This window comes from Pogona vitticeps, chromosome 1, assembly GCF_051106095.1.
Source record: "Pogona vitticeps strain Pit_001003342236 chromosome 1, PviZW2.1, whole genome shotgun sequence".
Taxonomy (NCBI): domain Eukaryota; kingdom Metazoa; phylum Chordata; class Lepidosauria; order Squamata; family Agamidae; genus Pogona; species Pogona vitticeps.
Window position 1 is genome coordinate 87499194 of NC_135783.1, and position 24714 is coordinate 87523907.

A 24714-nucleotide genomic window follows, 5' to 3' on the forward strand; every position below is an offset into this window, starting at 1 on the left:
GGCCCAAGGTTGGGGACCATTGCTCTATAGCACTCCTCCAAACTACAGCTAAGAATTCTTAAGCATGCCCCCAAACTACATATCCCAGGATTCTACAGACTGTGTAGTGCAGATACAAGTTTAGGCTCTTTTGAGGATACCGTATTAAAACAGATATCAGTCAACAGCAGTTACTTAATGCAGTACTTAGCACGGAAGGCTAGCATAAACCTAAATTCACTGACAAAAAAACAAAATAAAAAAGGAGACATTTTAAATGGCAGTGAGTCTATTACAGTCAGCCTTGTAAAAGAGGCCTTTTAGTGTCAGTAGATAATGAAAATACCAGTTACCTATGACTGAGTTTAAATGATGTCACGACCCAGAAATTTCCGTTTGGTGCTGACATATCTGTGTGGAGCATAGCTCAGAATTGCCTTCCTGTAAATATAATATAATTGTTCCTTTTAAAAATATTTTGCCTCCTATGAGAACCATAATCCGGGCAACTTGTGTGGAAAAACAGCAGCAGTCCATGAAAAGCTTGGAAACCTGTATTTTTCCCCATTTATTTTCTTAAAATGCAAATTACACTAGTCAAAAAAAATTCACCTTTTGTTAAAAATACATTCAGAATTAACAAATGACTCTAAGGAAGAAAAAAACCCAAAGACATTTGGATTGTTAACACTTGCCTGCCGAATATTTGGATTTATAAGAACAACAAAAAGCCCAGTCTAGAAAAATAACATTCTTCACTGGGTTTTGAGGAGGATACAGCTGTACAATTCAACAACAGTATATCAGATATTCTCAAACTACTGTGCCCTAAAACTCTTTCCATAGATCCATTCATTTATTTGCTGTAGTAGTTGACAGCCTTGCAACTTTTGGCAGTAGTGATTTAGATGCAGTGCAAGCAAGAATGAAGGCCTAACATTGTTTTTGTGTCTGTATGTTATTCCTGTATACCCAGCAGCATGAGCTTGCAATGCAGAATTCTTATCCTAATGCTTCAGAATTCTCCCAGCACTCTTGCAATGCAGGAGGAGAAATCTTAACCATGTCCTGCGTCCCTCTTTTGTTTAGGTCACAGCAGGACTGTTAAGTCTTTTCATTTCAGGTGTGTTCCTTAGAGAAGGACACCTGCCATGTTCTTTATTGGGTTTTTCTTCTCACCTCATAGAGCACTAATCCCAAGCATTTCTGCTGTTCTTCCTGCCAAAACTAGTATAGAAGTGAGGAGAATTCTTCCTTCTCTAACATCTTGCAAATGCAGACAGACACGCAAACACACTCACACTCACTGTTAGGAGGAAGGTTCTGCAATTCACATCTACACACATGGAAGAAGGGGTGCGCCTATAGAACAATTTCAATAGGTATTTCTGCAACAGAATGAGAGGCCACATAATTGGAAGTCCCTTTTGAAATGAATACCTGGCCCTGGTGGGGAAAGACACACAACTACACTCAAGTAGAAACTTCTGTTCCGCTTCTTCTCTCCTATTCTCAATTTTTTTGAAACTTCCCAGCCAGGTTGAGAAGGCCTACTAGGTAACGCTCCCCAAAACTGATGGCACTCAGTGGTCATGCTTGATTCAGTTTGCTTGAATCTAAGGCTGCAAAATTTTCCATACTACATATGAAGGTTTCTCAGTTCTTGGACTGATATGAGAATGCTTACAGGTCTGGCAGTGTTGAGAAATGGGCATAAAACTTAAGAGAAATAGGGGGCCATGCTCCCCTCTTCTAGTTCAGTTTTGTGCTATACTGGATGCAATTGCTTGTGCAAAACATAGAAGGATATATATGCTGAAGGCTATACTTTCTAGGGAAAATCCTGTTTACAATATGCAACAGCAACAGGAAAACTGTGACCTAAAATGGTGACCAGGCATGCAGTACTGGGGATAAGGAAATGCTTTAAGCCTTTTTGAGCCTTTTGAATAAGGAGGAAGCATGGACTGATGGCATGCCCCTGGTTAGTTCCTCATGTTCCATAAGCCTCACAAGGATTGCTGAGAGAGCAAAAGCAGGCAGGATGTTGCTACTGCTTCACATGTGTGAGTATATGAAGAACAGATATATGCACACAATTTTTAGAAAGATGGATGTGTGCAGTATTTTAGAGAACTGCTATATATGTTACATAATTGATGTTACAAAAAATCCCTGTGTAATATACCGCTTTAACAGATCTGATACATGTAAGGACCTTCATGTCAAGACATATAAATACCTGTAGAAATCTTCACATGTGCTCATCTTTTAACAGGCTTTGTCCTTCTCCCTGAGTGGGGATATAAAGTCACTGGAAAATCATTTACTAATCCAGTTGCTTCACAGGTCTAAATGGAAACCTAGACATGGATTATGACCCTTCAGCCACCTGCTCTGCAGCTAGTCCATCGCTTTTCTCACTTGAGTGCACGAGATCAAAACTCCCAACAAGTGATATTAAATACAGCCAATGTGCAAAAAACAACCACCAGGATAAAGGAGACAATTTTCATGCATCATATTCCAGATTAATTCCACTGGCAGCAAGTTAATTTCAGGTTTATAGAAGTGGCTTTGGGCTCTAGTAAAAAATGGTGAACTGGCACACAAATAATGTGATGGCTCACCTTGAAAACCTATACCAGTATGACATCATTGATGAAAATAATATTTTGATAAGGGTACTTGATCTTAGCAGATTTATTGTTTTGATATTAGCAGTGGTGTTCACCATATTATGTGATGTTCCTGATTATTTTAATGTAGATATTCTACCACCGAATGCTAGCATCAGGAATCTATTTTTCTTCTGTAATGAATGTATGTTATGTTGTTCACTATCCACATTGAATTTTTGTGTCATAGTACATCCATGCAAAGATACCAAAATGTGCGTTGGGTAGTGATGTGTGGGGGGGGAGGTAAATAGATTGATGCACATAGGAGCAAACAATGGGAGTTATATGGAGGATGATGGGTTTTACAGGCCACACAGAAGTCAAATGTTTGGCAAGTGTAAATTGCTTGAAGAAGACTTGGTGGGCAATTTGCCCATGCCAAGAGGAACCTATCAAGTGCAGCTGGGTAATATGTTTATGTAGGTTTTAAATAAAGAAAGGAGAGCAATTCAAGTTCAAAAAAAGCCTGAGCAAAATTCCCTTCTCAATGAAAAGCCACTGTAGTGGTTGAATATATAGCTCAAATTCAGAACAAACAGACGCTTCTAGGATTCAAGAGTATTTCATGAAGACACTGACCTACTAGTAAAGTTTCCAAAGGCATCTTCTTGCCAACTACATAACAGCACAGTTTTTTTTCAGCCACAATAATACAGGAAGATAAGATACACATTCTAACACACAACAGGTTCCCCCAAATACCACAAAAAAGGTCTAAAAAATGCCACCAGCGCAACTACTCCCACCCCAACTAAAAACAGAACCAAACCCAGAAAGGATATTATATGCTGCATTTTTCTTTTAAAAAAAGCTCACTTACATAGGATTTTCCAATGGAATTAGTTATAAAAGAGTAAACATAGTTAATACATATTCAGTTGGCCTCTGTTGATAGAAATATGCAGATGTCCCCATCATTAGTAAAAGACATGTTAGAGTCATTTATAAAAGCACCTACAGTGCAGTAAATAAAAACAGTGGGATTAAGGAACACTGTTTTTGTGGTTTCTTACAGATACTAGTTTACTAAGAGTTCCTTTTCCGGACATTTTTCAACAGTCCAATGAGCTTCAGTTCCTTCAGAAGTATTTTCAAAATGTTTACATCCCAGACATTCTGGAGGCTTCATAGTAAAACACTTTTTCTCTGAGAGCAGAGAGTTTTCTTACACAGCCAACTCTGGAACTGCTGGGGAGCAGAGTCTATTACCTGACACAACCTTTGACATATTTTAGAATTAATGAACAGCTTGGTTGAGCCTAAAGGAAGTTACTTCAGAAAGCCCACATCGAATTTCTCTGATGTGCAACTGAGGCTGGGTTAAGGCAAGTATGTACTGTACAGCCTTTAGGACAAGCAACTTGCTGCCTATTGACTTCTGTTTCAAGGTCATCACGGTTTCTTTCTTGTTTGTTGACGAAGAAGACATGGCTCCAAACAGAGTACAGGAGAGCCTCAGTAAGAATCAAAAAACGTATGTGATAATTTCACAATTCAGAGACGGGAGCAATAGAGAGGAAAGTAGACAAGTGACCAGAAGATGGAGCCACTGTTTCTTCTTTTAAATCTTCCTTCTCTGAACCTGGAAAATCCAAGGTGGGAGAAAATGGATCTTCTGTGTTGCTTTCGGCATTTGTTAGAAAGAAAGGCTTCTGTCGCTGATTATTTTATTATATAGTGGATGAGAAGTTAAAACTTCCCTCATTCTTTTGCAACCCTCAAGAAGGCCATGCCAGATTAAGTTCTTGGACTGGTCCTACAGTCCTCCAACTGCAGGCTTCACTTTCCTTTATTTTGACCTAAAAAGGAGAGAGAAAAAAGAAAATGATATTTTGCCAGCATCATAAACATGGTTTGTACTACCATATTTGAGTAGCTCTCTACCTTAGCATGCTTAAATATACTGAATTACATTCATATTCTTTCTTATGCTAGCATTAGTATAAAGACTAAAAGAAAAATGTTTAGCATATTTTATTTTAAAGTGCATTTGTTTCTAATCCAAGATTTAAGCTTTATTCAATGTACAGTAATGAAAGGAGAAAAGACACACTAGGCCTACCACCCCACATCTTTTCATTGCCCCTCTAGAGATGAAAGGCAAGTTTCTGAAGGGGAGCAGCCTCCTCTGTCCAGGCAGGCTCTTCATGCATTTTAAAACCTGAGGAAATAAAGATGTTACATCACGGAGAGATTCCCTAGATAGAGGAGTCTCTCCCTTTGATGTTGCAGATGAGTGATGAGGTAGTGCACTCTCCCTTTCCATCATGTATGTTCTTGTTATATGTCCTTAAGTCACTTCATATTGCCATGCACCCTTAAGTGAGTTACATGGGTGACTCCACGTTTCCTGAAACATTCTGTGATATTCTGTCCACTGCAATGAACTGGATCAATAATACTTTTAGGAGACACATTGTTTAGACATAATTTGAGGCTAGATGTGGGAGTGAACCAATTATTTCAGACTTCACGTTGCAATCCAGTTGACTTTCAAAAAAGAAATACCTATTACTTTAGATGCAGCATATTTGCTTATTCTTCCATTCAAACGTTTTGACTGAGGTTCATTTTAAATAATCCAGTGTTGCAAAGATACAGGAGAGGTTTAATTGCCTTTGGCACGACCAATTTCACATTTTTTTCTTTCCAGTTGACATCCTAAAAACACCATTATGCAACTGGATAGAAATAGGTGATTTCATCCCAGCAGAATGCTATGGACAAATGTATTGGGCATAAACCTGTCTTTAAGTTTTTCATGCATCAAAATATACTGGATGATGCTGACATTTGACTGATCATGACAGCTGGTGCACTATCTTCAGTATCTTAATAGATGCCTAAGGCAGTACTTCAGAAGCCCTAAAGGGACTGAGGTGGCGGGGGGGGGGGGGGAAGCAGCTTTCAAGCCCTTCAAAATATAATGTGTCTCCCGGACCCTATCCTTTCCCCTCCCATTCAACTGATGACTGAGGTCAGAAATGGCGAATGGCTGAGGGTCTTCCTAAGTTCAAGAGAGGAAATGCATTTGGTCCTCAAGTTGTAGAGCTCAAAGCCAACAGGAGAGCTGTATGTGTTGCTCTCCTAATAGCCCATCTGAGGGAATTTATGTGCTTAGCACAGGTTGCCTATGCAAAATCAGAAAGCAAACATGCTTGACATTCTGCAACACAAAATGGGTGAAGGATGGTACCTCTGCCTTGAAATAAATGGACCTCTGGCAGGGAAGCAGCATAACTCATTCCCCTGGCAGAGTAGTACACACATGTCTTGTGTGTGCATGCTTACATTTGTGTTGTGTGTTCTTTTCAGCAGAACACAGATTTTATTGTCAGTGGAATTGAGCCCTCCTTTTCCTCTGGTCCTATTTTCTGCCCTGAACTGTCAAGGTCTTTGTGTAAATAGAGAATGTAAAAAACACATAGAGACAGACAAAACCCCCAGTAATATGGGACTTGGCTGGAAAATGCTAAATATCAAGTGAGAAAAATACAATGGTTTACATCTGAGGTACTTAAAAAGGACACAGGACATCTCTTATGCACCTGTACTTCAGAACATGGAGGTGGGAGGAAGCTTCAGATCCTCTCTGTGAATGGGTTATTTTCAGATACAGAAAAAAACTTCCTTTTTTGGACTACAACTCTCAGAAACTGTTGGCTGTGGGGCTCTGACAGCAGAGAATCAAAACAGACGTAAAAGGCACAGCATTTCAAATGTTCTCACTGGGCTTCCTTTTTCTTAGCTATAAGCTTCAAAATGTATATAGACTTGTTTTGCCCTTCAGCTTTCTTCCCAGCCAGGGTTGGTAAGCTCTGTAAATGCAATCAGCTACTTTCAAAGCAGAGAACATAAAAAAGAATGGGATAATATCTCAGCTAGAAGGCTCCATATGTTGATGGCAAGGTATACTATATGAAGAAAGAAATGGGATTAGAATTGCTCTAAGTACCCAGGAGCCACAAATGGTGACTGGAAGAAATAATATCTTGTAAGCGTACACCACTCTGGCAAAAAACAAAACAAAAAACCTTTGGGCACACACAGACATAAAGCGGTATTTTGGAAAAGGCACCACATTCCACAAACATTCCTCAATACCCAACCTATAATTTCAAGATCACTTATTAATTACCAGTTTGATTTGCACCCTGAAGTAGGTTAAGGCTTATTCAAAGACATGGGTGTGGAGAGGACAGTGGTGAGGCCATTGCCCTCCTACTCAGGGCCTGGGGCATGGACCAAGCGACCTGATGGGAATACTGAGCAGTCAGGAGATCTGGAGGGTGAAGGGGAGGATTCAGGAAAGGAGGAGAAGCCCCACTCCCAGAAACTTGTGTCTCAAACCAGGGCTTTGTTCGTGGAGGTGGTGGTGGAAACCTGGTGGAAGAAAGAAATGACTCATGGAGGAATGGGGGGAAATGGTTTGCACATGTGGGGATATAAAGGCAGTGTTGCTACAAGGAGAGGAGAAGAAACAGGTAGAGAAAACCTGTCAAGAACAGAGATGCTAGACCAAAGAGGTCAGGGAGGCAAGTTCTGTTTCAGCCAGGAGAATGGAGGAGGACCCAGAGGAAAGGTTCTGGGGGCATGCTTAAGAAGACTTTTCAGAGGTGCATCGGGCCAAGGAGTCTCCAGAAGAAGACCCAGAGCACCCAGGGGAATGGAACTATATCTATAAGGAGGACATGGGAAGGGGGAAGTTGATAGCCCCTAAAGGAAAACAGCCAATCCTTGAGAACTGATGGCCACCTGTCTCTTGACACTAAAGGGGATGCCAGTGCCAGGAAGAGAAGAACTGAGTCACTGGACCGGGGCCGCCAGGAATCTCCAGGGAGAGACTCTCTACATTATTGCCTCATTATGGGCACACTGACCCTTGTTGCTAAAAGTAGGTCAGTATCAACAAAACCTTGGAACTGGGGTGCAAACTGATGGACCACCCACTTCCCCAGTGATAAGAACTAGGATCATTGGAGAAAACCACTATGAGCAGGAAACAGCTTGATATCAATCAATCAATCAATCAATCAATCAATCAATCAATCAATCAATCAATCAATCAATCAATCAATCAATCAATCAATCAATCAATGTACTTATAAAGGATTTATTAGATACTCGGTATGAGATGTGAATGCTTCTCTACATTATTTGTTTTAATATGATGTAGTGCTTGCTGCCTTGATGGAAGGATAATAACAATAATAATTGTATGCCATCAGGTTGATTCTGACCTATGGTAACTAGAGATGGGGACAAATATAAAAACAGATTGGCTTTTTCAACGAAAATATACATACATATTTTATTGCTACGGCATCGAGCCATACAAAGTTGAATATGACAAAAATAGCAGATTCCTTAAATATTCGTCCCTTCATATTTGTGGGTCCCAGAGACCCCCCACGAATACGAAGGGATGAATATTTACCTGTTTTTATTCATCCTTTGTATTAAAAAAACCAAACAAACCCATTCTGCCTACCAGCCAACTCCCCAGCCTACCCTCCCACCCCTTCCTCTCCCTACTTTAGCCCTCCCCCTCCCCCACCAACACTCCCTTCCTATTAAAAAACAACAAAAAACACCATTCTGTCTACTGGCCACCGATCAGCTGATCAGAAGATCAGCTCATCGGCAGCCAGTAGGCAGAATGGGCTTCTGTGCCCTGTGGTAAACTCTCCTGGGGGGACCCATTTTGTGGGTGAATAACTTGGATGTCTCCAATCTTCACCAAAGTTGGCAGGTGTGTCGGGGAAAGACATAGGAAGCTCTGTTATGATTCCAGATTCTCTAAGTACCTGGAGGAAGCTTTCCTGGGGGTGTCCTCTTTGTGACTATATAACTCAGGGGTCCGTTATCCACTGTTAACCAAACTTTCAGAAGTTGTAGAAAAGTGTCTGAAGAAGCTTCCCTGCAAATGTGTTGTCTCTAATTGCTTAGGGGAGCAGTTTTTATAGCAATTTAAAGTACAGACAATTCATCGAAGAATATTCATATATTTGTATTCATTGAGTCATTAACCTTAACGAATCATGAATCAACATTAATCACCATTTTTAAAATTTGTCCCCATCTCTAATGGCAAACCTTTCCATGGTTTTCTAGGTAAAGAATACTCAGAAGTGATTTGCCATTTTCGTCTTCTGGGGGCACCCTGGGACTCTTCAGCTTGCCCATGGCTACATAAGCTAGCTCTTTTCCAGGGAGGCACCGTGGAGAATTGAGCTCCCTACCTCTGGCTCTGCAATCAGATACCTAAACCACTGAGCCATCCAACAGAAGAATATACATATAAATAAATATTCTGAATAGTGGCTACTCCTCTTCCTTTTCCTCACAGTAAAGTCAATCCAATCCTTTCATCCAGGTCTTATGTGCACTGTTAGCCACACGTAACCATCTCTATATTCAGTGGAATATGTGTGCATATATGCACGCACCTCTTAATGGAAGTACAGAACTCCAGTAGAAACTCCATGCACACAGCACAGTCTACACAACCAGTTTTCAGATCAGATAGTATATAGTCTGTGAGCTCAAGATAGTAATCAACCATTTGAGATCTCAGACATTAGCCCTATTTTACTTGGCCACTGTTGAAGCAAATTGCCACTGACACAAGTAAAATCTGACTTGCCTAACAGGTATGTCATATTGAGACTTGAATTTTTAAACCATTAAACCAAACATTAAGCATGACAAAAATTTTATAGAATAGAAAGGTAACGAAAGGCAACATTCATGCTGAAGAGTGCTGCTTGAATGAAGATTACCCACACATTCTGACTATCCGAAGTGACACCATATTTCTTTTACCATCTTTTAATATGCCTCAGGCAACCAATATGACATAGCAGAAGTTAAGTACTCACATATACATGGGCTGAAGCTGTAAATGGGAAGTCTTCTGCGGGCCTTGATAGCCATATGAGTCAAATCCACCTATGAAATCGACTGGAAAACAGAAAGGCAGTTGTTTGCTGATGTCATTCTCAGAAGACATAATACTTACAAAAACCTCCACAGAGATAACTTGAGTCAATCCTACCCCCCTCCTTAACCCTGTATTAAAGTGGAACTGGCTGACTTCGGGGAGTGCAAGCCAAATGCTACATCCTTACAGCATTCACGGGGGTGGCGGGTGGCGCGGGAGGCAAGGCTTCAGCAGAATGTCAACCACTGGTACACAATCATTTCTCTGTACACCAGGAACACAGGGTAACACACTGCTCTGGTTGTGTGTGAAGAGCCCACCTGACAGAAGCCTATAAATCACACCTTTGATGGAGGCTGTTCCTTATGAAGATGTGCTCAACATGTTTACAGTGGAGTGGACATAGCTTTCTACCCATGCAAGCACCAAATTGGCAGAAGAGGAATTCCTCCTGTTTGTATGGAGAGCCTACATGGCAGCTAAATTGTCTTCTTTGCTGACTTGCTACTTTCTGCACATGGAAGGTGAGGAAGGGGCTAGCCAGTCCTCTCCAAGTGGGGCGAGTCTATCCAGTGGAAAGGATTTCAAAGGAGTATACTTAATTTTTCTGTAAACTGTACAGTTTGAGCCCATCAATAAGGGCACTCTCCTTCTCAGCTTTGCAGAATTTTTGGTACCCAGATTAAACTAAAAGTTGTGGGTGGCGTTATTTCTTACACTCTCAAATTCTTTGCCAATTGTCCTTTCTGCTGGGCATTTTATCCTGGCGCTATCTAAAAGGTCACAAAAATTGTCCTGTGGCTTTTACATTCAGATAGTTTTGGCATGGAATGAATAAATAGGGCTCATTGGCCAATGACCGCAGATGGTCTAAATCCTAAACCAATTCATCAAAAGCACTTTCGGGATTTATTTGTTTCTCTTACAAGATTATCATCATTATCACCTGCCTCCACTACCGTTGGGTCTCTAATTATATTTCTTCAGGAATGAATCTAAAAGTACAGAGACATAATCCTACTGATGTGAAACATCAAAAGCTCAGCAACAGTTCTTTCCAGGAGAAACTATCTTACATTTCATGCTACCCAATCATAAACATGCTTGCAGTAAATCCTCTGGATTATTTCTATGAAATTTACTCCTTTGTGTCCAAGACTGTAGCATTTGTTTACAAGGTATGTAGATTATTGTGGCACGCTAGTGCCTAAAAATGCAAGTTGCTGCTAACTATAGCTACACTCATTCTTCCTGTACCAGATGGCCACAATGGCTGGGAAACTTGCTTTGCTGTTACACAATGTTTTTCTCAAACACCAGATCATATTGAATAGGCTGGCAAGCACTCTGCCCATTGCAGCATTCTAGCAAGGACACAAACATTTAACACCTGTTTGTTCCAGCTGGAATGAATACAATATTATCTGATTGCAATGATCATTTATTTGTCATAATGAAATATTAATATGTCTGCAGTTTCTTTAGAGAAACCATAATTATGCCCCGCATCACCACCACCACCAATTTGAAAAGAAGTAACAGCTTTTTAATTTTGGGTATCTGCCAGATGTTTCTGATAAATAGTGAGTGTGATTAAAAATAAAGATGGAATTGAAAAAACATTGTTGTTTTTAGACGTACCAATGACTGTCACAGTGCTTATTTTTGGTATTTACCATTATGCCTTGGTTAATATTGTCCTTTACTGTTAAAGAAAATAAATCACGGCATAATTGTGTTATTTGTGGAGAGTTTTTGTAACATATTGCTAATTTGGACCTGGGGCTCTCTTGACATGATAGAGACAAGGGTGAATTCACCTTACTATAGTTGCGGTTTTAGAAGAGGTAGTCATGTTAATTTGTGCTAGCATATCAGGCCAAAAAAAGAGAAAAAATACCTATTTTAATTTGTGCTTTCATGGACAAATCCACTTCCTCAGACAGGAAGTGGACTTGTCCACAAAAAAATGACATTAAAAGATAGCAATTAGTCTTTAAGATGTCAGAACATTTTGTCTTCTTTTTTCCTTTGTTTTGGCCTGATACACTTCACCTAACAAGTTTGCGTACTGATTGTTTCATATAACAAATGCAGCATCTGTGATCTTTCCATTTGGTAAAGATCTGATGCACAGACTCTCGCCTTGTAAACTGAATGTTGAATGGACATTTCAGGTAGTCTGTGTTAGGTGATGATGGTTATAATCACCTGAAAAATGTAAGTGAACATATACAGCTTGAGGGCCAGAAAGGCTAGGCTAAACTCTAGATTTAACTGAGCCTTTTGTTCAATAAATCCAAATAATAGAAGGTACTTTTGTCCTTACTGCAGCTGCTCCTGCCCATTTTGAAACATCTCACACTTGCTGATAAGAAGAAAACAAAATGCTTCCTATGCCACTAATGGATTTCTATTCATGTTCTTTGCGCAAATAGTATCACACCTTACACACTGTGGTTTGCCATTTTTCTGCAGCTGCTTCCTCCTAGCACTCTGAAGGCTGTATCTTGATTCTAGAGTGCTTCAAGAAATGTTAGGCAGTGCCTGCAGCTCCTGGACCTCTCCCCTTGGTAAATAAATGCATCTGGTGAACATACTCTGTAAAATGGATGTTGCTAATCACAACTACTTTTCTACTTGTGTTTGTAAACAATACCACCCCTCTGAAAATGGCAGCTATGCTGCTTGAACAGAAAGGGCTCATTTGGCACCAGTGATTAGAGGACCCTTCACAGAGAATAGAAGGTAGTCAGTCCACTGTGGGGTGAGAAAGAGGAGGGAAGGAATAATTATGGTATCATTGCTGGAGTAGAAAGCAGTGTAGCCAGTGATGGGTAAAGCTATGGGGGGGAGGTATACTTCAAGGTGGGGGATGGCTATTTACACACATGCAGGTAGTCAGGGAGGCAAGTGAGCATTCACATATATACACACCCAGGCATTCGCTCAGACACTGATTTGCCCCCACCCCTTTCATTCACTTCCCAGTTCCAGTGAACCTAAGAAAAATGCACATTGTCCACAATGTAGAAGTATTCCTGCCTGCCACTTCCTCCTTCTCTCACCTCTTTTTGCATACATAGAGGGGGGGAGGGGAGAGGGAGGAAGGGAAAGGGAGAGAGAAAGAGAGTACATAAATAAGCCTGAGAGGTGAACAGGAGGGAATCACCTGCCCTGACTCTCCACTTGGGATCAGAAGGCAGGCAGGAGTGGGCTGATAGGACACAGAAGTTAAGTTGGGGCAGTGGCCCAGTTGCCCTTATAGATAAGCCTCCACTGGACCCATGTCATTCTAAGCCTGGAAGAAATATTTTAGTAAACTGCCCTTTACTCCTTCCACTCAGCATCACTCTACATGGTGAGATGTATTTGCCACTGTTGGACTTGATCCAAAGGAACATCTCCATGTCAGTGTTAGCCACTACTATAGAAGAAGCATTTCTGTAACTGGCTTAGAGAGGTTAACATATATTAAAGTATTGTTTTTTGTGTGCACAACAACAGGATGTACAATACAGATACAGTGGTGCCTCGCTTAACGATTGCTTCGTACAACGAAAAATTCACTTAACGATGGCTTTTTCGGAGCGATCTTGCGCTTCACTTAACGATTTTCCCTATGGGCGATTTTCGCTTAACGATTTCGGGACCATGCTTCACTTAACGATGAAGTTTTAGGTCCCCTTGTTTCGCTTAACGTTTTTTTTACAGCCCCGTTTTTGCTATTTTTAAAATATTCTAAAATGTTTAAAAATGTTTAAAATGCTTGGAATCGTTAGTGCACCTAATAAAACCTTCGTTAACTTAATTTGGCTTTGTTCTGAGTCTTTTTGAATTTTTTGTGAATTTTTTTCCCCCACTGAAATAGGCTTCAATGCATTTCAATGGGTTTCGCTTAACATTTTTTCCTATGGGGATTTTCGCTTAAAGATGGTAATCCGTTCCAATTGGAACGGATTATCCGGTTTTCAATGCATCTCTATGGGAAATGGTGTTTCGCTTAAAGATGTTTTCACATAGCGATTTTTTTTTGGGAACCAATTAAAATCGTTAAGCGAGGCACCACTGTATTATAGAAATATTCACACATATGATTTTCCAGTAAAATTTAGATGGACAGAACTTTACTGTGACTGAGGGTGATTTCACCTAATTTGCTTTTTAAAAAGTGTAGATTAATAAAAGATCAATAAAATAACATCTATATCAAGAGATCAGAGTAAATATGAAAAAGAACACTACAAGAATTGTAGTGCCAAAGTATAATTTATACAGTATTCTGATGAATTTAACATCCACATAAGGAACAGATATCCATTATTAAATTCAACTGACTGTGAAGCAGAACCGTATATTGAAACCAAAGCTTCAAAAGACATCTTCCAGAAGATCCAAGAAATCACAGGGAAATTGAAGCCTAGATTAGTAATGCTGAAAGACCAATAGGGAAGCACACTATCTGATCAAGAGAAAATGAAGAGAAGGTGGAAACAGTGTACCGAAGAACTATAAGAGATAGAAAGATGACAGACTCATTGAAGATGAACTCTATGACAATGAACTTGCAGTTCTAGAAAGTGAAGTGAAAGTTAATTTGAAAGCACTGGAAACAAATAATTCACCAGGAGTAGATGGAATACCGAGCGAACTATTTCAAGCAACAGTGACTGAATCTGTTAAAATACTGATAAGAATGTGACAACAAATATGGAAAGCAAAACAATGATTTTTGGAGTAGGAAGTAACATGTTGAAGCTGGATTCCAAAAAAAGAAATGCCCACTGGCTACTGTAGTGCATGAAGGAATTTAAGAAGTAGATCAATCTATGCTTCATAAATTACATCAAAGCCTTTGACTATGTGCATCATGAGAAATCTTGGGTTGTTCTGAAATAAATGGGTGTGCCTCAGCACTTGATCATCCCAATGCATCGTCTATATTGTGGGCAAGAACCTATTGCTAGGACAGAATATGGAGAGACAGAATTGTTTTCCATAGGGGAAGGTGTCAGACAAAGGCATGTTTCATTTCCTTCGCTGTTCAATTTGTACATCAAACATGTACAGAAAGCAAGACTAGATTCAAATGAAAGAGGAGTAAAAATTCTAGGGAGAGAGTACTTGGAAGTGATTTACTATTTCCTTCTTCTGGAGGCACACAGGCTCGCTCCTCTCCCTGAAGGCTACGGCTGGGAACTGAACTCTGAACCTCTCACTGAGCTTATCTAGCCAGCTAATGTAATCTATACAGAGCTGTATGTATACCCCACTTGTATGAGGATGCATGGAGTGAAAAAAATAATCATAATGATCAGTCTTAGACCAAAATTAGGTCAGTGTTAGTATTCAGGTTACCTTATCCATTTTAAACATTCCAGGAAGACATGGGCACACTTACACACAGTTTATGATTTATTTATTGGATGGAAACATCACCTTTCTCCCCAATATAGGACTAAAAGCATCTGACATCTCACTTTTGAAATGGGATGGCGTAAGTGATAATTGCTGATGCTACTAGTTATTTATGTTTAGAAATACAGATGTATATATTTAGAAATATTTCTAAATCAGAGCTCTTGTATTGTCATATAAATTCATATCTTTTCTGCTGTTCCTCTGTAAAGGCATCTACTAGCAAAGGCCAATCAATCAATCAATCAATCAATCAATCAATCAATCAATCAATCAATCAATCAATCAATCAATCAATCAATCAATCAATCAATCAATCAATCAATCAATCAATCGAATGTCAGGACAAAATAAATTCGATCACAAAGAAATCAACAGAATTTCCACTAAAGTAAACATGCAGAGGGCTGGGCTCTGTATTAGATCAGCTTTCCTTATACTCTTCTGTTCATTTTTGACAGTCGACCTGTATTTATTTTATTATTAGAAATTTCATATGGCATCAAGAAGAAAAAAAATCCTCATGCATATTTCAAACAATATGGGCCCCACTGAGGCTCTATAAATGAACAAAAGTCTCCCTAAATCAACAGTGCACTAAAGGCTTTACTAGGTGTGTGCATTCCAGATTTTTGGGCAACAAATCCCATAATTCTCATTTCTGCGAGTCCTACCTGCCAGACTCAAACCTTAACTTGGGGTACCTTTTCAAACAGGAAGTTATATCTACCTGAGGTGCAATGCCTTCCAGCTGTGCCTTCTCTCCTAGGGAGCACAATTTAGCTATCTGTAACATCTGGGTCTGGTAGGTAAGACTCCTGGAATTGAGAATTCTGGAATTTGTAGTTGAAAAAAAAAATCTGAAATGCACATTGCTAGCTTTAACTCAGAGGTTAAACACAGAGGGCTGACAAGTTAAAAGAGGACGATCTCAGAGAGGATAGTCATTCATTAAGAAATATCAGTGAGCCAGTAAAGATGTAGCAAACGTATGGTAATTCTAGAGCAATTTTGCAGGAAAATAGGGCTCAAACTAGACAACAGATTAAGAATAACACTAAAAGCAAGGCTTCATTAAAAGGTGAAAGATGTTTGTTTATTGAACTACAGAGTTGTCTTAGCTTCATGTTTCCAATTAACTTGCGTTTAATTTGTGATTGGTTAAAAGGAGGCAGACACAGGCTTAATTTGCAAGTCTAGTTGCTCAGGCAAGAGGCTCTGAAGATGCAAAAAGGGGAAATTTTGCAGAAGCAGGAAATACACATTTTCCTTCACGTATGATTTCACACTTACTTTCTGAACTGGAGCATGAAAAAGGTGAAGGAAACAATTTGATGAACAAGGAGTGGAGAAACAACAGTGAGCATGTGACAAACATAAACATTAAAGGAGAGAGGACCCAAACACTTGATCTGCTTGTGTGCACTATTATATGACATTTAGGTATAAGGCACAGAGCTAGATGTGGAGGTTTGCAATGTACCATGTTTTTTTTCTGTTCTTCTGCTTTTATCTTGCTAGAATGAAAACAAACGACATCCCCCCCCAAATAGCATAAACACCCCTTACACATATCAAAAGAGTCATTTTGAGTCCCTGCAGCAATATATGATGGCAAAACAAGCAATGTACATCAGACCAAGTTCTCTGTCACCTCTGAATGCAGAAACGATGCCTTCATGCTCCACTTGGAGTTTCGCCATGCCCAAAAGTATGTATGTTGACTCTGTGCCTTCCGTGACATTTCACATTTGTGAAGTAGCTGCCGGCATGTTGAGAAGCATGACAAATCCCCTGTCATCCCCTTCCAGTCAACTGTTGTGACCAAAACAGTTACTACTCCTGGCAGCTACAAGTCATTTCCTTAAACGTGTAAGGTCTGAAAACATCTTAAATGTGGTAGCTTTTTTTTAAAGGCCTCTTTTTTTTTGGATCAAATCAATCAAATGAAAAAGAAGTATTCCTTTTTTAAACAACAGTAAATAGCATAGTACTGTTAGTGCCTATAAAGTGTCAGTTGTGGAAACATGCTGAATTCACTGCTTTAAATCAAAACAAAATACAGTATATGAGAAATAGGCTTCAGGAGAGAGGAATGAGCAGTGTAGAACTGGAAAAAAAATAGGGAAACATTTTTCCAGAAAATGGAAGGGGCAGTCTTGCTTCTGTTTACTAAGATATCTATATCTATATGCATACGGATATGTGGTGCCCAGTGTGGAATAGAGGACAGAATAATAGACTAGGACTCGGGAGAGTTGGGTTCAATTCCCCAGCTCTGAATGGAAACTCACTGGGGGGGTGGTGGGAGAAACTGGTAAAACCACTCCTTAAATACTTCACTCGCCTTGAAAACCCTCCTTTCCCCTATTAGGGCCGCAATGACTCAGTTCTGACTTGATGGCATATAACAACAACAATTTTTGTACAGTATATGACAGGTACCAAAGTATATGTGTATGTGTATATGTGAGTATGTATGTTTCAAAGCAACACTTTTATCCAATAGTAAGTTTCATTGAACTCAATTGGATTCCAATTACATATGTAAATAAGCAGATGTGCAATCCGTTACTCTACTGAAACCTAAGATGAGCACTTCCTCCACTAAGGAAGGTAGGTTGTTTTCCTCATCAGTAGAGATGTCATGCACACACAAGAGTTCTACCAACACATTCCACGCATTATTCACAACAGCAGGTAATAATGCGAGTTGCCAGGGAACGTCCTTTCCCCATCAATACCATTATCAGAGTGCAGGAAACATGCAGTTTTCTAACTACAAGAGTGTTATGTAGGGAAAAGATATTTGCAATAAATAATGCCCAGCTGCACATTACTTCCCAGATAAAATGATGGTCTGAAAAGTCATAGAAGTCCAGGTAGTGTTGGAAGGGGCCTCAAATGTCATATACCCAAACTCCCTACAGTTGAAAACACAGCATCTCTGTCATGTATTTCATGCAAGCCGAATGGTTTCTAAAAGCAGGAGCATGGCAGTTGGAGAGTTTACTCAAGCAAATCCAAACAAGAAGCAGGTATCCATGCACCAGTAAATCTAAAAGCAGAATCCAAAAGCAGTTCAGGTCGAACATGGAACAATAAGTACGATCTGGTAGCCGGCACAAGGTTCACTCAGTCTTCCATCATTCCGAGGTCGGTAAAACCAGTACCCAGCTTGCGGTGTGTGTTTGTGTGTGTAGCCTGCATAATTAAATTGTAAGCCTCTCAGAGAGTGCTTTACGCAGTATATATGCAGAACACTATGCTTTGCTTTTGACTCTCCATTGCCTTTTCAGCAACTGGCAGTCCTTTAACTGTAAGGACTATGGAAAGAGAGATTACAAACCTCCATTCCCTGAAGTGAAACCTGATATTATTGGATTGATTCTTCATGTCTGCAATCTCTATTTTGGAACCTTATTTTAAGTTCAGTCACTGCCCCTTCAACATCAAGCTATGATCATCCTCATCCTAATCCTCCTCCTCATTATTATTTTATTTCTCTCTTCTGTCTCTAACGGGAAGATCTGCATTGCCCACCTTGATGAAGAGTTTTAAGGAAAGTTAATGAGAGGGGTGAGCTGGCTGGATAGCTTGGTGGGTTGGGAGTTTGATTCCCTACCATGTCCCCTGGGGAAATAGCCAGCCTATATACCTTTGAGCAAGCTGCTGAGTCCCAGAGAGACACCAGAAAAAAAAATTGTAAACCACTTTTGAGCAATTTATTTCCAGGAAACCTTGTTTGTACACAATATATAGATAAAATGGAAATGGGAAGGAAGTTACAATATAAAGGATGGAGAAAAGGAAAGTAAAATAAGGATTTTTAGTTTAATAAGTAAGGAATTCAAAAATTCTTGCATCTATTTCCTTCTTTACTTCTAAATAGGCACAAAGAGAAGGTGTAAAATTATGGATAGATTGTTCACCTTCATTTTGGTAAAGCTTTATATTTAATCATCTTCCACTTATGTTTCCATCTTTGATCTTTTTAGCTGCCACTCTGGAATGTTGATACTTATTTTAGGTTATAGTCTGACAAAGCCATAGCAGTTCCTAAGGAAACTGAACATTGAGTGAGCCCATGACAGATACCTTTCCAGTGGGTCCTTTTGAAGAGAAAGGTGGGGGAAAATTTTTTAAATAAATAAATAATAAATAAAAAACTACTTCACCTTACGTCTCACTTCACTTTAGGATGAAAATAGTAGTTCAAAACATTATTAATGGCATGAAGACCTGTCATGCCTGCCCTACCCCAATCATGGTGACATTCCCACTTGCTCACATTCATTATGCATGGTTTCACTGACTGCTGAGCATTTAGCCTATTTCCATTCATTACAGGTGGGGTTCACAGATGCAGGCGGCTATCAGATGAGTAATGCCTTCCATGAGGGCCCTGCCATCTCTCCATAACGGTTTTATCATGTTGTTCTATGGGAGATGGCTTTTACCCATTATGAATGGCTTGAGGACTCCTTTCTATCGACAAGGTTTGGATTCCCCAGAATATATTCTCAGAAGCTTCCAACTTCAGGCTTCTCTGTGTGAGAGGATTTGTGGATCAGACTTGCCCAATAGCCATCCAAGCTCAGTGCACAGTACCAGTGGCTTCATGGCAGTGTCTTCCAGGGGCAGACATTCCTCTGAAGTATTTCCCCTTTCCTGGTGACTGTTTGTGGCTTAATATGTCCTCCCTCTAGGCTCTCTAGGTCACCATGGGAAGGCTAGTCCTCCCTGAGAGTGGAGGCCAGCCCTCTTGACCATAGCTACGATAAGGCATGCATCCCTAGGTTGAAAAGGGTGCCAATGGCTAGCTAGGCTTGCTCCACAGAGTCATGTTGCTTCTTTCCTCACTCAGCTGCAAGTCCAATGACCCCCTACTTCAATTCTCCTCCTACTCTCCATGTTGCCCACTGTAGCTGCAGCCCCTATGTGTTGCTGGACAAAGATGCGTACCAGTCTAGGTTGTCATTATGTCTAGGAGCTACTGTGCCCTGAAGTTGCATTCAAGCCTCCTTGTCAGTAGCTCTGTGGCCAGGATGAGTGGCAGGCCATTCCCCAACACTACAAAATTTCAGAGAGAACATATGCAACATGTAAAAATATCAAACTTTTTCTTTCCAAACCCGATACGGGTTTCACCTGGGAAATTTCTAGGTACATTCTCAATAATGTGGCACCATCATTAAAATTGTGGAGTTGCCATATAGTTGGAATAACACAAAAGGACATATTTCAATATTTTTAGAGATGTATCCATGTTAGTATGTTGTGACAAAACAACAGATGTGTGTCACAAAGAATCTTGGGGAACCTTAAATATTAGTGGTTTATTTTTTATAAGCTTTCATGACTGTAGTCCACTTCATTATATTTATGCAGCATTACCTTAGTTAGGGATATGTGGAAGCCCCCTGACTCATTCTATATCCAAATAAAAGGCATACAGACAGGGTATGTAAAAAGCCCATACCCTTTAAGAGACATTCCAACGCCCTGTGACATTATCTCCAGATTTCCATTAAAAATAAATTTCTTGTAAATAGGGGAAACTCAAATGGAAATGATATGGGGAGGGCAGAGGGGCTATGAAATGGCCTAATTATACGAACTACCCACTCAAAGCCCAAATAACATCCTTCTACAATCTCATACACTAATTTCCCCCTATGATTCCTCCAAGTTGTCCTCACTTTCAAATGAGCTTTTACTCCTGGAAAATAACAGTGGGTCACTCATCAGAGATTCCTACAGCATTGTCATGGATCTACCACTTTCACGCATCCACCATTTTTCTGCCATCAGTGGAAAAAACTGACAGCAAAACCCTGCAGGTTTCGTTGATTCAGTTATGTTATCCCCAGAAAACTGGAGCATTAAAAAAAAATCATTATCAGCTCATATATATGGGCCAGTAATATAAATAGCTATTACGTGTGCTTCTCTCCATATTTATGCCCTCAGGTAATCCTAAGGTTTGGCAGAGATGTAGAGAATAAACCAAGTCACTCGGTAATCTCTGTGACTGAGCAAGGATTTGAACTTGGGTCTCCCTATTCAAATTCCAACACTCTAACCATTGCACTATACAGGCTCCCTCAGCTCAGTACTTATTATAAAAATGGTGTCAAGTATGATCATAAGAATTGTAACAACTGCATGCTGTCAAGTCAATCCTGACTTACAGCGGCCCTTTTCAGGGTTTTCAAGGCAGTGAGTATTCAGTAGTGGTCTACCATTCCTTTCTTCTGGGGGTATCTTGCAACAGTGCAGCTTGCCCAAGGCCACACAAACTGGCTCTCCTGGGATGCACAACAGGGAATGGAACTCCCAACCTCTGGCTCTGCAGCCGGATTCTTAACTTACTGAGCTATTCAGCCAGCTATGAAATACTGTACAGTGAAAGGGAAAACATTGCAAAAAGTTAATGAGCTTAATTTGCACATAATGCAAATTTGCAGAAATAGGCATACTAGGCTGCTGGAGTTGGAGAAGTAGAATACGACAACCTTGCGTATGGGCCTTTTAAAATTTCCTTGGAAGGGTTTGCATTTTGACAAAGTGCTCCAAATATATTTGGGGGGGGAAATGCAGGTGGTTGCAGTCAGTGCTATTAAAGGAAAATGAAAGTAAAGTAGGATTATTGTGGCTCTAATTTAAAAAAATGTTAGTGAAACATTGCTGGAGGGCACTTCATTACTGCAGGAGTACATAGCTAAAGCAGATGGAGGGAAGCTCCAACAGAAGGAAGAGAATTCAAAAGCAAGAAAGTATCTATGCAGTAGTGAATTGGCTTAAAACTTTTTACTCAGTAAATCCTTTCTCTTTTGACTTGGCTATATACGAGTTTCTGAGAGTCTCCCAGAGAAATGTTGTGCACTACAGAATTAAGTTATGCTCACAGACAATAGCAAGCCTTCCTGGGCTTCTAATGTTGCCACAGTTTGTGGTCATGTTCCATGACACTATTATTTGGCAGTTCACCAGCTTTTGTACGTTTTTTTCCCATTGTAATAGGATAAAATGATTCTCACAAGGTTTAGTTACAGGTCCTAAGAGGTTTAAGCAAAAATATGCTGGTATTTTTTTTATTCTACTCTTTTCAGCTTGGAGCCTCTGGAACTCAAACTGAAATGCAACCTCTGAGGATTTATCTGAAATTGAATTGCAGCTCTTGGGCTGAAAGAAGTTCTCTACCCATGTTCTCAGATGGACATTCAATTCAGGGAAAGCATCAACTATAAGTCCATTGTATCACCTTGAACACGTCTGGTCTCATCTGATTTTAGACGCTACTGTAAGCAGGATCAACCCTGCCAATTACTTGAATGGGGACCATGAGGGAATAATCTAGGAATCTCAAGGTAAAGTTAGGAAAGAAACCTGCCTGAATCCCTAGGGAATGGCTGCTAGTCAAAGTTGACAGTACCAGACTAGATGAGCTAAGTGCCCAAATCAGTACAAGACAGCCAGCTCCCCATGTCCCTGTATAAGTGCGCTGGAATGCACCAAAGCCCCTAAAGTAAAGGTGAACAACTTGTGACTTTCCAGATGCTGCTGAATCCATGCAATCCCACATTTTTGCCCATGCAAGCTAAAAGTGATGGAAGTTGCAATCCAACAGCTATAGGCAACTCATGAATAGAACTGGGATGTATAGCTGACCCCAAAACTGTGAGGGGGAGAAGTACTCCCCACTGCTCAGGTGAAGAGCTACAACCACCAATGGCATTTGCAGAACTGTGTGTTGCTGATCCCCATCATATAGTTTCAGACTACAAGGGAAGAAGTTCATCTCTGAGTAGAACAATCTGTCTTTCAAGGATGCTTGTCCACCATTGTGAACTTCAATAAAGAATCTCTGGTACATGCTCAAGCGTCCCCCAAAACACTATTTTGTTTTAAAGACACTGATTTATACAACAAGGCTGAAGTTCATAAAATAAAAGAAGGATTAAATCAAATATTTGTTAAATGTTGGCCAAAAGTATATTTATCTTCATCACTGGTGAAATTAACTGATTCTTAAGTAATATTGATATATATTAAATTATTGTGGAATACGGTTAACCTGAGGAGTATCTCATCGTTGGATTAATTTTTAAAAAATTGTCTACTTTGGTTCTTTCCTGAAAGAAACTAGTCCACCAGTAGTACTTAAACAGGGAGTAAGGAGGCAATATGGTCAAATGACATTTTAAGAAGCAACTGCCAAAACTCAGTGGTTATATAATATTTAGCACTTATGATATATGGATACACATAGTTAGAGACTGGCTCCTTTAGGGAAGTGGAAACCAGATGATGGTACAGTAACTTGGTCCATTTTTGTTTTAGTTGGCCCATAGTTAGAAATATGAGAAAGGAGGTTAGATACCGTACACTTATCCCCCTTTCTAGCTCTACGCCCAGCCAAACGGTACTACGTGACCATATCAGCCACTCCACGGGCCACATGGTACTGTTGGTAAATGCCAGGTTGGCAAAAAATAAGACCGCCCTTATCCATGATTTAATTTTGGATGAGGGAGCCGACCTGGCATGCATCACTGAGACCTGGGTGGGAGAAGAAGGAGGAGTTCCTCTATCTCAGTTGTGCCCCCCGGGTACTTGGTCCAACACTGGGGTGGCCTGGAGGGTCGGGGAGGAGGCGTGGCGATAGTCTACAAGGATTCTTTCCACTTTTCCAGACTCCCTGTCCCCTTGGGAAATAGTCCAGAGGGCCTATATTGTGTGTTGGGCTCAAGAGACAAACTGGGGATTCTGTTGGTGTACCGCCCACCCGGCTGCTTACCAACAGTCTCTCTACCTGAGCTGAGAGAGGTGATTTCGGACCTGGTGGTGAGGACTCCTAGACTTTTGGTACTGGGGGACATCAACCTCCATGCTGAGGCCACTTTAATAGGGGCAGCTCAGGACTTCATGGCCGCCATGACAACCATGGGGCTGTCTCAACATGTCATCGGCCCAACTCATGAAAAAGTCCATAAACTTGACCTAGTATTCTCAACGGGACAGGGGGATTGTTGTCCAGATGTGGTAGGTTTATCTTTGACCCTGTTGTCATGGTCGGACCATTTCCTGGTAAAGTTTAGACTCTCTGACACTACTATCCTGCAGGAGTGGGGGTAGTAGTGGCAATTAAAATGAGACCCCGGAGACTTATGGATCCCGAAGGATTCCTTAATGCTCTAGGGGAGTTTCCAGCTGTTATGGTCGGTGCTCCTGTCAAAGCCCAGGTTGCTTTGTGGTATAAGGAGATGGCCCAGGCGGCTGACACGATCGCACCTAGGCACCCTCTCCCTGCCCGCAGAACCTATATGGCTCCATGGTACACAGAGGAGCTTCTAGCTATGAAACGGTTGGGGATATGGCTTGAGCGCATATGGAGGAAATATCGCTGCGACTATGACTAAACACAGCTTAGAGCCCATTATTGGGCCTACTCTGTGGCGGTATGGTTGGCAAAACACCAGCATTTCTCCAGTCGTATTGCTTCCTCGGCATGTTGTCCAGCAGAAATATTTCAAGTGGTCTGGGACCTTCTTCAGCCTAATGGTTCAGTGGAGGTCCCGGACTGCTCAGTGCCTCGCTGTAACGAATTTGTTACATACTTTCAGGGAAAGATTGCTCATATTTGTAGAGTTGGACTCCACGATGCAGAGCCTATGGTTGTATCCTGTG

At 40.5% G+C, this 24714-nt stretch overlaps 1 protein-coding gene across 2 annotated transcripts in view; it reads right to left on the reverse strand.

Moving 5' to 3' along the window:
- Positions 1 to 528: 528 nt before the first annotated feature.
- NKAIN2 (sodium/potassium transporting ATPase interacting 2) overlaps positions 529 to 24714 on the reverse strand; it is a 645401-nt gene continuing 621215 nt past the window's right edge. For both annotated transcript variants that reach the window (XM_020794094.3, XM_020794097.3), the window contains 2 exons: positions 9542 to 9623; positions 529 to 4459 (listed from right to left, as the gene is read on the reverse strand). In XM_020794094.3, the coding sequence (XP_020649753.2) occupies positions 4450 to 4459; positions 9542 to 9623 (92 nt within the window). In that variant the 3' untranslated portion in view covers positions 529 to 4449. The remainder of the gene's footprint in view (positions 4460 to 9541; positions 9624 to 24714) is intronic.